Source organism: Dendronephthya gigantea, unplaced genomic scaffold (assembly GCF_004324835.1).
Source record: "Dendronephthya gigantea isolate DGI-Jeju-01 unplaced genomic scaffold, DenGig_1.0 000162F, whole genome shotgun sequence".
In the NCBI taxonomy this organism is placed as follows: Eukaryota; Metazoa; Cnidaria; class Anthozoa; order Malacalcyonacea; family Nephtheidae; genus Dendronephthya; species Dendronephthya gigantea.
The window spans coordinates 91,563-104,807 of NW_021163172.1; the positions used below are offsets into that span (position 1 = coordinate 91,563).

General features: G+C 37.4%; 2 protein-coding genes across 2 annotated transcripts in view; both read left to right on the forward strand.

Annotated features, from left to right (window-relative positions):
* Positions 1-3,070: 3,070 nt before the first annotated feature.
* The window catches only part of LOC114537709, a 60,852-nt gene continuing 50,677 nt past the window's right edge, over positions 3,071-13,245 (forward strand). Inside the window, exons 1-9 of the mRNA XM_028558808.1 lie at positions 3,071-3,711; positions 4,261-4,323; positions 4,542-4,700; positions 5,010-5,127; positions 5,397-5,581; positions 5,996-6,208; positions 6,460-6,627; positions 7,229-7,402; positions 7,531-7,665. Coding sequence (XP_028414609.1) covers positions 3,639-3,711; positions 4,261-4,323; positions 4,542-4,700; positions 5,010-5,127; positions 5,397-5,581; positions 5,996-6,208; positions 6,460-6,627; positions 7,229-7,402; positions 7,531-7,665 — 1,288 coding nt within the window. The 5' untranslated portion in view covers positions 3,071-3,638. The remainder of the gene's footprint in view (positions 3,712-4,260; positions 4,324-4,541; positions 4,701-5,009; positions 5,128-5,396; positions 5,582-5,995; positions 6,209-6,459; positions 6,628-7,228; positions 7,403-7,530; positions 7,666-13,245) is intronic.
* Positions 8,775-10,084, forward strand: LOC114537700. The gene is made up of 3 exons (XM_028558802.1): positions 8,775-8,845; positions 9,501-9,646; positions 9,857-10,084. Exons 1-3 carry the CDS (start codon positions 8,806-8,808, stop codon positions 9,992-9,994), a joined length of 324 nt encoding a protein of 107 aa, XP_028414603.1. The 5' UTR covers positions 8,775-8,805; the 3' UTR covers positions 9,995-10,084.

A 13,245-nucleotide genomic window follows, 5' to 3' on the forward strand; every position in this document is an offset into this window, starting at 1 on the left:
TGAACATGTTAAATGTATATTTAAGCACCATCGCTGAAAAGATAGATATTTATTTTATTTAATAAAATTTGAGATAACAATCCGTCTGCATGTGTAGTTTCGTGATTGTTTTGGAGTCACCAATTTTTAAACTACCTTATTAAAATGTATAGCGACGCCTATATTTCTATAATAATACGGTTGTCACGAAAAACATTCTTCTAAGGATTCAAACCAACGAATTACGACGCGGGCGAGAGGCAAAAACCCACAGCGCGGGGTTTGAGGTCGCGTACTTTCAGCTGACTGAAATAAACAATTTCCTTTGTTCAAAAGAAACTGAGCGATTGTCTGCTGTTATTATCTAGCGCACGTTTAAAATACATCTTAACTCCCAAAGGAACAATATTTAAATTTTAGATTAATTATTGATTCACTTTAGGCTGATTCTGCCAGATTACACATGGATACGGTTGTATAAACTCTTTTTAACTACACTTTGCATAGTTAAATCCTAGTTTCCTGACTTTCCTCAGAAATACACAAATCAGATTGGCCAATTCTCAGTCCTTGACTACAGTTAAAAGTTAACTCATCTTTTATATAACAGCATGGACCCAGATATTCGACTCATTCTGTATTAAAGACAAAAGATAATGCTTTGCCTTCAAGGTTGATTACCTCGGGATTTCTTCAAGTTTCTTCTCTTTTTACTTTTGTCGGGCAAGCGAGGTCGAGGAAGATAAGTTCGCCCGCTATTTAGTCGATTAACGCATGTAAAATCTTTATCGCGAGGAGCCTTGTAGCCTCAAAGCGTTTAAAGTAACTTGTAACAGCCGGAGACCGAAGTGTTTTTGCTAAAGATGTCACCAAATCACCACATCCATTCGTTGGGGCAAGTGGTTGAAATATCGAGGTGTTTCGAAATCCCGAAAGCGAAAGTAATTCGCGAGTGCGCTGTTTCTTCGTGAGATCGTGTCAGACCATTATTGATCGCTTTGGTGCAAAATGGAAGCAATTTGAAAGCTAGAAGTTTGATAGTTACCTCGGTGTAAAATGTAAGTGAAAAATTGCGAGTATTCTGCTGGTTGAGAATAAATATCAGAGCTTCAAAGTGTTCATTTAGGCTGAAATCTTTCAGCCCGATCAGGTCTTAAATATGACCAAATTCTGCTCGATTTGCCATCAACTATGGACTCTTTGATATCTATCCCAGTTTATCGAGTGAAATGTCCAAGGTGATATGTGTTATTTACCCTTACACAATAACCCCAGGTTGACTCTTGGCGGTTCCTTCCGTTTAGACAATGGACAGAGCCAGAGGCCCAGAGCCAATACCTGAACTAACTGTAAATGTTGAGCACAATTTCATCTTATATAATAAGTGTCGGGGAAAACTTTGATTTTGTAGCCCTAAAATAAAGTTAACTATATTTCTTCAGAGGGGCTGAATTTCGCAATAATGGGAGGCCGAATTTCCCAGGTATTAAATGTGGATTTTACAAGAATCAAATTTATTGCAACACATGTTTTCAATTGACTATAACCTCCCCCCCCCCCCCCCCCAGTGAAAATTTTGTATTGTGTACGGGTCTTTAAGTTGCGCGGTGATATAACTAAAGTCAAGGAAACGACACGATGGGAAATACAACATCCATAGTCTTTTTAACGTAGAATATATATCGTCATATTGCTATTTTTCTTTTTTAACAAAATTGAATAGCATTTGATTTTTCGTCTAAAAAATCTGTCAAATTTCAAAATATTTTCGTCATGTGAAAATTTGCCGTGCAAATTCAGCTTATAAAAATCGGCTTAACAGCACCTGCCTTTACTTCTGAAAAAATCGTGTTGTATTAAGTATTGTTAGTATGTTTATGTAAATTGTTAACGTGTTTCTCATACAGATTGATAAATATATAAGTTTGTATACACAAGCTTTAAGTAGAGCTGTTGACAGAGTACACTTTCCTTGATTTTATAGTGTCTATAGGGGTAGAAATTTCATATATTTATGTCTTAATGCATACACAAAAGGTATTTGGATCAGGCTATTTGAAATCTGCCGAGCTAATTTAGGTCACGAAAATCTCTTTTAACAAAGGAAGAGTTCTCATCCATTCAATGTTCAGTTTATGAAATTATAGACCCCAATTCTAGACGGATATACTATAGATTAATTATTCTAGCTCTTTGGCCTGAGGAAATAATACTTGTTTTGCTTTAAATTTTTCGAACATGCATGCATGGTGCCGTGGTTATAAGTGTAGGTAGTACTTTACAATAAGCTGTCATGATTTGTATTTTTACTCTTAACTACCTGAAAAAGATCTCAAACGTGTTGGGCCACGTACGTTGATAACTAGCGCATCTCTAGTTTGTTAGAGAGAAGCGAACATTTCATTATTTCCATGCTGACTCCATGGTGACTGCACCACCATTAATCATTTGCCTTGTTTGAAGATATTCGTATCGCAAGTGACACGCGTGAAATATTGGCGTCTCGAGTAGTGGGATGATAATTAATTGTACATGCAAGTATTTCGTGTAAACTCATTTTATTTGATAACAATAAACAACTTATGTCAATTCGTTTAATTTTTAATAACATTGTTTTTCTTTCATTTAACGATGTAGAACTCCTTCAGATGGCCAAATATAGAAATATCACGCAACTTTGGACGACAATTCAGAAAGAGGTATGTATATATGCCCCGATTTCAAAAAATCTACCTTCATCCTGCACTAACCATCTTCCAACTATAAAACAACTGAATATGCACAAATTTGAGTCGAACTGTACTTTAGGTTTCCTCCTGTAGTAACACTGAATCAATAAGAGATGATCTTTACTACACCTCTAGGAAGAACAGTTTAGAACTGATAGAGCTATCCAGTATAAATAAAGTTAGTTTAGTTTAGGTTTCCTCCTGTAGTAACACTGCATGGATCAAAATAAGAGATGATCCTTGTTGGACCTCTAGAAAGAACAGTTTAGAACTGATAGGAACTGGCGTGTCATTTTAAAATGAATGCAGAGAATGATGTGTATAATCTAATTTTTCTCTCGAGACAACAGCGGGCTGCCATGAAAAGTGTTTTCACCTTGTTTTGCAATCCAAATTCGTTGCACCTACGCGATACACCTCTGCAAAATTTTCTTCGTGTGAACTGCAATAAAATGCAACAAAATTGACTCCGTTTATTATTGTCATGTATTTAATAGATCATAAACAAGCCAGTTAAGACAGGTAAATACGCTCACAGCCTCACAGTCGTATTAATGGACAGGCCCGTTCGAATTTGAACCTTAATTTCACTTTATGAATAGTAATAACTCAAATAGCGTTGATTAGAGGTGATTTTCGGCCATTAAAATTGTCCTGAACGATGGCGCGGCTTTGTCTTAATCCTCTTTGTGATGGTCGGTGTTTACAATGATGTTTTTCACCGAAGACATCCTACGCTTTGTTTGTCAAACAAACGTGAGAACTTTAACAGATTATTAATTTTACTCCATTAATGATACCTTACTAACTAGTGTGCTCTGTATTAAAAACATTCATTAATCACAACACTTCCTTACTGATCAGGAAAGACTTTGACAGTCCTGTGAACATCGGCTATAGATTTATGAAATAAAACTAAAACGTCCACAAATGAATAAACTGTATTTTCTTAGCCTTTTTCTACTCCTAACCGGTGATGCCTTTGGAAGGAGTTTTTCGAAAGGTAACGTACAGTTTGTTGAAACAGTTTTAGTATATTACAGCCTTGTGTAGAGAAATCTGTTAAGAAATTTGTCTACTGCGAACTGATAGACACATTCACGGTCTGTGTTACATTCAGCAGAAAAGTTTCGGATAAAGAATTGACTTAAATGGCAGCTGTATTTGGTGCTGAAAGTATGTTTCGAAAGAAGAGTTGTCTAGTTGTGTCCAATGACCTTAAAGTTATATTAGGTAGTCGACATTTCAAGTCGACTGGTTTGCACAGTAAAGATCACTGCTTAAAACAGGCTTATAGATTGAAAAAAACCGGCATGTTTATAATTTGTATTTGCCAACATGGCTTTTACAAAAACCCTAGCTGATAGGACGTTTTATACGTCTGCAAAGAGAGTTAAAACTTTCTGCATTATCCATGAATGATATCTATAGAAGTCTGTATGATATCTATACAGCAGTGTGTAATTTGATCTCGCTAGTCTATGAAGCATTGTGTGTACCAGTTTGTAGAACCAAGGAATCATTTCAAGGAATCTTGGGGTTTTTTCCACAGATTTCGCAGAAGAGGACGGGGGAGACGTGGCAGCCATGGACAAAATTGTTGAAATCAATACTAGTGAGTAAATAACGATTGCTTCGTCATCACCTTCCGGATGTGATCATTATCATAATCATCATCATTAAAACATGATTATTCGCATATTATCTTTGATTATCATAACTGGGAAGAACTCGTTACATTATGCTAAAATTGCAATTTATTATACTTATTATATCAACACTCAAGTCATACGATCGGCCACAGTTCTCAACTAATATGTCTCTATTCACTAGAGCAAGGTTTGTACAAGCTTTTTGAAGGCGATGTGAGACTAAGAGACGGTGATCTTAAAAACAGAAACGGCGACACGAACAAGAAGAGAAACGCTTTGAGAGACAGATCTAAGCTTTGGCCAACTCGTGTTATACCCTACGAAATATCAAATGACTTTGGTGAGCATATATTGTCACTTGATCGCCTGGAATGGACAGAAGTCGTGGATACTTGGGCTTTGTTCCCCAGAGAGTACTGACTGCTATTACAAGAAGGAATTTCGTTTTTGACCAATGAAGAAATTTGTAGCATTAACCATTTAAGCATTTTGATTGGCTTAACCTGAAAAATATAGACAAATTTGCCGTTTAAGCCAAAGCAAATGCCTTTCCCCCTCGTAATTCTGCATGCTTTTTATTGAAGGGACAATGATTAGCGTAGTAATTTCCCGGGCTACTAACTGAATTGAATACATGTAATTTTTTCAGGCCCGGATGTACACACCAAAATACAGGATGCTTTGGAGTACTTTCACAAACATTCCTGCCTTAGATTTACAGTGAGATCGACAGAGAAAAACTGGATCAACTTCTTCAGCGGTTCTGGGTGAATATTTTAAGGCCCTGTTACACTGTGCAATTTTTCTTGCAACTTGCAAATGCAATTCTTCTTTTGAGAGATGTATATTTGCAGCCCAGAAACGTTTGTGCTTATTACACTCTATTCTTATCCTTTTTTAGATCCCTCTTCACTAATTTACATCTCTTAACATGTAGAATTGCTTTGCAAGTTGCAAGAAACCCGGAAGAAAAAACTAACCGGCAACTGTGCTACGATTATGTTCTCAATTGACATTTTCTCAATTTCTGTCGTAGGTGCTGGTCGTTCATTGGTCGCGATTATTTGAGCCCAGGCCCCCAAAGCATATCGCTCGGTTCAGGCTGTTACAGTCGAGGAGTAATCATCCACGAAATACTTCATGCTCTTGGGTTTTACCACGAGCAGTCCAGACCGGATAGAGATCAGTATGTGGAAATATTCTGGGAAAATATTATCGAAAGTAAGGAATTCGGGAGATATGGAAGTTTAAAGAGACTCTAAAACCTATCATTGGAGCTTGTAGACGTTGAATATCGAAATTTTTCGAAAACTCCCAACTTTCATCAGCAGAGGTGCTCAGTTCGAATATACGAATAAATCGCACCTGTGCCTCTAACCAGAGGGCAGCGCTCCAACCCATTTAACAACCCCCGCCCCCACCCGTAGAAAAGTGTGCCTCTCCCTCCTCCCTCCCCTCCCTCCCCCCCCTCCTCCTCCCCCTCCCAAATGGTCGAAGACAAGGTCATCCAAAGAACTCTAATTATTCTGGGAGTTGCTACGCGCCTAAGAAAGACGAAGCTGATCTCGCATATGACTTGACGATCAGTTGAAATTTGTGTTTTCTCGTTACTAAGAAAGACATTCTTTTGTGTAGAGGAATCTCATAATTTTAACAAATACAGCCACGAGTATTTGGATGTTCTCGGGGTACAATATGACTACGAGTCCGTGATGCATTACGGAACGAAAGCATTTACAAAGAATGGGAAAGCCACCATTAAGGCGATCTCTGGTGCGAGCATTGGACAGCGAGATGGCTTCAGTAAAATTGACTTAATCAAACTTAATTCATTGTATAATTGCCACAGTAAGTATTGGAGACTTTTAGCAAGCTTATTCTAGCATTTCAACGTATTTTATCAAATTTCAAGTTTATAATGTTCTTGCAACTTCGCGCATTACAAATAAACAAGGTGAAGATGTTTCTACAAATTGTTGAATAGAAATTCTAATTGCTGCAAGATTAAAATTTGTTACTAACAGCTTGTTCCTCCATGTTATTTGATCAATAAGGAGCAGTATAACTTTCTTAAATGAATATCACGTCTTTTCAAATAGTCAATGGCGTTGGGTTTAGCGAGTGGTCCAGTTTTTCGCCTTGCAGTAAAGATTGTGTTAAGAAAAGGCAAAGATATTGTTTCTCTTCAAACCACGCGGACTGTCCTGGAGCATCGTCGCATGGCGTGGAATCTCAATGGCAGAATTGCACGAACGAGGAATGTTACGGTAGGTCCTTTACTTCGAGCACTTAAATTTATCGCATATCAGTGACATACGTAGATCAGTGGCTGAGATCCTTTTTTTTCCCTGTCGTGACTCGTGATCTTTCACGGGAACACAAAAATTGATTCTCAATGATAGGGGGGACCTTCTCACCTTCATCGTGTAAAAATACGAACGCCTTCCCCTCCCCCCCACGGGCCTCTACGCTTATGACAGAACCAGTGACACATACTATAGCTAGATATAATTGCATGAGTCATTGACTAGAACGCAAGCAATTACCTAAACCCCACAAGCCAGGGTTTTCTACCTTCGATCCACGGCCCACGTTGGCTTGCGAGGTTGCCAATGGCTTCCAGAAATACAACCAGGGAGCAGCGTGGCATCGTCTTCAAACAACTTAGCATCAAATGTGGTATACCAATTGCCAAAATAGACAAAACACTTCTCGACTTTCGTCTTCTGACGAAGGACCTCAGGTCGAAAGGTCGAGAAGTGTTTTGTCTATTTTGGCAGTTGTTATACCACATTTGAGGCTAAGTTCCAGAAATACAACCTCTGAGCTCGTCTATCTTGTTTAAACGCTTTTATTTTCTCGTTTCAGCTCCTGTTGCTGGTCATTGGGGTCGCTGGTCCTCTTGGACAGAATGCGATGAAAATTGCAAGCGTCATCGATCCAGAAAATGTTCAGATCCCGCCCCGATGCATGGCGGGAAAGACTGCCCAGGGGTTGGGAAAGAAGAAAAAGATTGCTACGCCAACAGTACATGCAACCCAGGTTTGTTTTTTGGATAAGTTCAATTCAGCTTGGTTAGACAACATCTTGTCTCTGCCCGCCCATCATTTTTCACCCTCAGGCGAAGTCTCGTTAAACTAATGATGGAATATTCTTTTATTTCTTTGTAGATAACTGTGATTTTACGCGTGGTAGTTACTGTCATTGGAACCGTTATAAAAACATGGATTATTTCTGGCAAGCACATAAAGGATCAACACCAACCGGGAGCACTGGTCCAAATCAAGACCATACTACTGGCACGGGTAAGAAATCTCTAGGATACATCATCATCATTTGTCATCCCCTTTTGATCCCAACTCATGGGCCATCTCTATCCTTCACTTTCCATGGTTATCCATCATTATCAAACAGTTATTCATTATTTTCTATCGTTACTAATCGTTTCACCTGATCCTCAATATCCACTATTATCCCACAAATGATTATCCACCATTATCCAAGAGTATCCACCATTATTCATAATTACCATTACCGTCAAATTTCCAGGCCATTACATTTTTACCGAGGCCAGCTTCCCCGCCAAGGAGAACGACACAGCTCTGCTAACAAGCAAACTGTTTCCACCCTCGCAATGTCGTTGCATTTCCTGGTACTATCACATGTATGGCCGCTCAATGGGAGAACTCAGCGTGTACATTAAAGACCCTGTGGGTTCTAAGAGGATAATATGGGATAAGAAAGGTGATCAGGGAAACAGATGGATATTAGGTAGCACAACAATATCTAACGTGTCTACGACTAGTTACCAGGTTTGTATGATATTTTCGTTATAGTTGATAATTTTTTTACTCTTCAACATTACTTTTGGGCCATCCATGGAAGTATCGCAATGCCTTACACCGGATTTCGAAAGAAATGCTCTAATTGGACTGTTTTTACTTGTATACAGTCATTTTAATCCAGTTAAAGAGCAGTTGTGAAAATGAAGCTGATAAAAATATTTTCGTAAAATTTTTGAATTGTCCATGTATTGAAATAAATACATCGATAAAACTTCGTAGGATTAGTTTGTGCTTTGATTAGTTTGTTCATGCATGAGGGTATAGGAATAACAGTTCACCATTCTAAACCAGGAGCGGGAGACACAGGAGGGTTGAGGGGCCCTCCCTGGTCCAAAAGTAAATTAATATTTGTTCTACCGCCCGGTGATTTAGACCCAATCTTGTTGTCCCAGGTAGCAGTTTTATTTTGGAGTAAACGTAAGGCAATGACCAAAATCATCCAAAATCATTCGATACTTTCCAAGCATCTTTGATCTTCGAATGTTTACTTAAAACGGTTTTATTCCAGTGAAAAAACTACTGCTTGTTCACATTCTTACGTCACAAATTTTCATTTAGGTGGAATTTGAAGCAATTCGTGGCCGATCTTTTTATTCTGACATGGCTTTGGATGACATTAATTTCAAGGAAATGCCCTGTGGTAAGTCGCTACACTCTGGGATAAACATGATCATTTTAGTTCATCGATGGTCCTCAAATTAATGTACATCTCTGATTGACTTTGAAACTACTTAAGGGAACCCGACTGGTTCTTCCGATAGATGAAGGGCCTTTGATAAGACCAACAATGCCTTGATCCTTCAATAAAACATGATCCTCGCGATGGTAGAAATTGGAAACATTTTTTAATGCTAACAGTGGTTTTGCATTTGAAACATTGATTCAACGAGAATGCGAGTTGGCAAACAAAGGTTAATTTTTCTGGATGAGGGTTTTTTTTTGATGGAACTATCAATGCTTGGTCAAACGTCAACAAGAGTTCTATGCGATTTAAACCGAGTTGACTGGCCATTGATCAGAATTTAGGACAACAGATAACAACTGACTTTCACTGTAATTTTTCAAATATAAAATTAAGTACACATCAATGACTTTAGTGTCCATTAACAAAGATACATATTTAAGTGAACTTTCTACAGTAAAATGGGGCTCATGTTTTGAAACAAAGATACTTTGTTACAGCGAGCTTATCTTAAACGAACTTTACAAAAGCTCTTTGTTCAAATGACAATTGTTCGGTTCTTGAAATCAACACACAAGGCAAACGTCAAACACAGCTCTTCGTATATATTTAGGTATACAACACTTGGGATGTTTTAACGATCGTTATAAAAGAGCTTTGCCAGACTTGATTGCGAATCTCCGGGATAAAATAGACTGGTATGACATGCAAAAGACCGTCAGAGAATGCGCCTGTGTTGCTTATGACAAAGGATACAAGGTATTTATAAAATTATTAAAATACCAGGCCAGTGCAAGGCTTTTATGTTTGTCTCAGGCCTCAATAAAGTCAATTATAACTGGACCATCCACAACATGGATATTTTGAACCAATTCCTCTCATATTTACAGTAATAATACTGCATTGCGTTAACCTAATATGAATTTCGCTTCCATTTTTCAATGAGCAAGCATTGATTATATTATTTAGTATTTTGCTGTGCAGTTTTACGGAGAGTGTTGGGGCGCAAGAAGTATGATTGAATATGACAAATATGGTGCTTCCAACGACTGCTGGTTTGGTGTCGGAAAAGATTTCACGAATTATGTTTATAAATTCACGAAATAAGATACGTTTTATGTTCATTCTATATCTTAACATTCCCAATATTTTAGGATTAAGCCACTAGTATGTAGGAAGTTGCATGACAAAAGTCACAAAGATTGGAAAAAAAAGACTTGCGTCCGTGCATTTCTATTGTTAGAGAGTTTACCGTTCAGTATTGTATATATATTTATTTTAATTTTTGAATAGAAACAGCCCACTATTGCGTTTGATGATTATTTGAAATTTATTATTATTAATTATTTCTAGATGTCATGCATGTATTTCTAATCTATTAATATTAGCACTGATATCAAAGCGAGTATCATATTTCTAATGCAGACATCACTCTAACACAAACATATCTCTATACAAACATCTCTCTAATAGAGACATCTCTCTAATACAGACATCTCTCTAATACAGACACCTCTCTAATAAAGACACCTCCCTAATACAGACATCTCTCTAATACAGACATCTCTCTAATACAGACATCTCTCTAATACAGGCATCTCTCTAATACAGGCACCTCTCTAATACAGACATCTCTCTAATACAGACATCTCTCTAATAAAGACACCTCCCTAATACAGACATCTCTCTAATACAGACATCTCTCTAATACAGACATCTCTCTAATACAGGCATCTCTCTAATACAGACATCTCTCTAATACAGACATCTCTCTAATACAGACATCTCTCTAATACAGGCATCTCTCTAATACAGACATCTCTCTAATACAGGCATCTCTCTAATACAGACATCTCTCTAATACAGTCATGTCTCTAATACAGACATCTCTCTAATACATGCAAACGTCTCTCTAATACAGACATTTCTCTAATACAGACATCTCTTTAATACAGACATCTCTCTAATACAGACATTTCTCTATTACAAACATCTCTATCTCTACACTACAGACATTTTAACTTTTGATTGATGTGAATGAGGAAATAGTAATGATGTAATGATGTATGCGTGTTCTTATCTGAACGTCCATAACTTATCTACTTGTTTGCATCTATCAAAAGAAGAAAACTTGATCGTAATACAGACATCTTTCCAATACAAACATCTCTCTGACATGACCGCACAATTCGTCAAGTCAAGACAGGTTGAAATTCATCCCAAGTTATTGACCCGAATTATTAAAAAGGCAGGCGTGCATTTATCGAGTTTATTCAATCGAGCCAAGCACAAACGAGAACTCTTTGCTGTGTTAAAACTTTAAACTGACTTCAAAAGACGGTTTACATTACCAGAAAATCATGTATCACCACAATTAAACCTGGGCCTAATCACACCTGATCTCTGCCAGTCGAGATGCAGAATTTGTGAAGGTACGTTCGGTGAACTGTTATTATTTTATCTCTGTTCTGGCATTGCACCAGTTTTCCCACAAGACTTGATAAGTGAGAGACGAGATTGCTCAACTATTGGTGCTCAAATCTTTCAACCTTTGTAGATAACTGTCATTTCACGCTGGAAATACTGTCAGTGGGTCTGTAAATAAGGATGAAATGCTGTTGGGAAACACAAAGGATCATCAGAAACCGGTAAAACTGGTACCAGTCAATACCATATTACTAGAACGGGTAAGAAATAAAAGTGATCCGTCATCACAATTTTTCATTAATCATCACTACAGATATGACCTTTATTCCATTCGACCTAACCGTTATCCATCGTTGTCCATCATTGTCCACCGTTATCCATCGATCATACATTATCATACATATTTGTTGTGATCCATCATTATCATCCAATGTGTATACATGATTATCCCTGATCATCAATTATTATCAATTTGGATATATAGTTCGCTACACCTTTCTTCTGAAGCGATCACCCGGCGAATCGATATTTATAATATACTAGTAGTAATCACAGATTAGTGATATGCGTTCGGAATATTTTGATTTCGGTTACCGATGATGGCTCATATGCTTTAATTAACAACAAAATGTCAAAATAGAGCGAGCACATGGTCTCCAATTACTATGACGACACATCAGAACGAGGCAAATCTGACATCGCAAATCTCGATATGACACGGCTAGGAAGCGTTCTCCTTCATCGAAAGCGCATCGTCTGCGCTACAAACTGCAGCAAAACTCGGCACAGCACATTGTATTATTATGCAGAACAATGAAATCATACCTTCGTAAACAGAAGTTTTATCTTCAATGCAGTGCATGGAATAGGCATGCATTTTGTATGAAATGCATAAGTTTAAATTGCACAATTAGGACGATAACGTGGATATATATGTCAACACCATGTAATATTGTAAGATGTTTTTGCAATGAGTCGTTGCTGTTGCCCTCAAATATTCAGCGTGTAACGTCTGCGCCTTCAACTGATGTGTACTTTTTGATAGATGGGAAAATACTGTTCTAAATAACGTTTGAAACGATCGTATATATGCGTCTGGAAGTTGCGCCAAGTTTAACTTATAATCCTCATTGGACCATTGTTTGTCATATGGCAATAGTACTTTTGATTTGTATGCACATCTACGCTAATTCTTGTTGTAGCAACTGACTTTGGCAAATTGTAACATTAACATTAATAGCGTCGGTGAGAGGATCATATACTAGTTAAGTCTTTTTTATTTATATCATAATGAAATTTTTAATTTGAGCAAGGAAGCAAATAATCCCGAGTATGTTGGGACTGTGCAGCACAATGATGCACGCCATTTGTAAGGCCGTATAATTCTGTAAAACATAGACGTATACACAGGAATTGCAATAAACCAGTTCGGTTTATGCCACATCTAGGTGGGTCAACCGCTTCTCACACAGTGCCCTAAAATAATAATCAATTTACTCTGTAAATCTGTATAAAATCGACTGCTTTATTCTAATTACAGTCTAGCAATGCATAAATAAGCTATACATATTCGTAATTTTAAAGTTTAAACGAAAAAATGACTAAAAAACCTGTTATTATTAAATAACCAAATTCTACTTTTGAATGATTGAACACAGTTGAATGTGAGGCCCAATAAAAGGGCCAATCTGAGGCCGAATCCGCGGCTAACTTCACACCTTCATATCTCGCCTGTTTCTCATGTGATGAAGTTTCCGGAAGAACGTAGATAAAAACATCGTTAGGAATCATATGATTGAATGTGTTTGAGCATATTCACCAGTGTTTAGTCAAAATTTAACCTTAATTTTTGGCTTCAGTGAAAAAACTCGGTATGTCTTCAATTGTGACAAGTATTCTCAGTTCAACAGTTGGTTTATTATGGAATAAGG

Bases quoted from the DNA above. Each gene is read 5' to 3' on its own strand.
- LOC114537700 (XM_028558802.1), top strand. From the start codon at position 8,806: ATGGCTTTGGATGACATTAATTTCAAGGAAATGCCCTGTG. The intron at 8,846-9,500 runs GTAAGTCGCTAC...GTATATATTTAG, and splicing joins TTTCAAGGAAATGCCCTGTG to GTATACAACACTTGGGATGT. The intron at 9,647-9,856 runs GTATTTATAAAA...TATATTATTTAG, and splicing joins CTTATGACAAAGGATACAAG to TATTTTGCTGTGCAGTTTTA.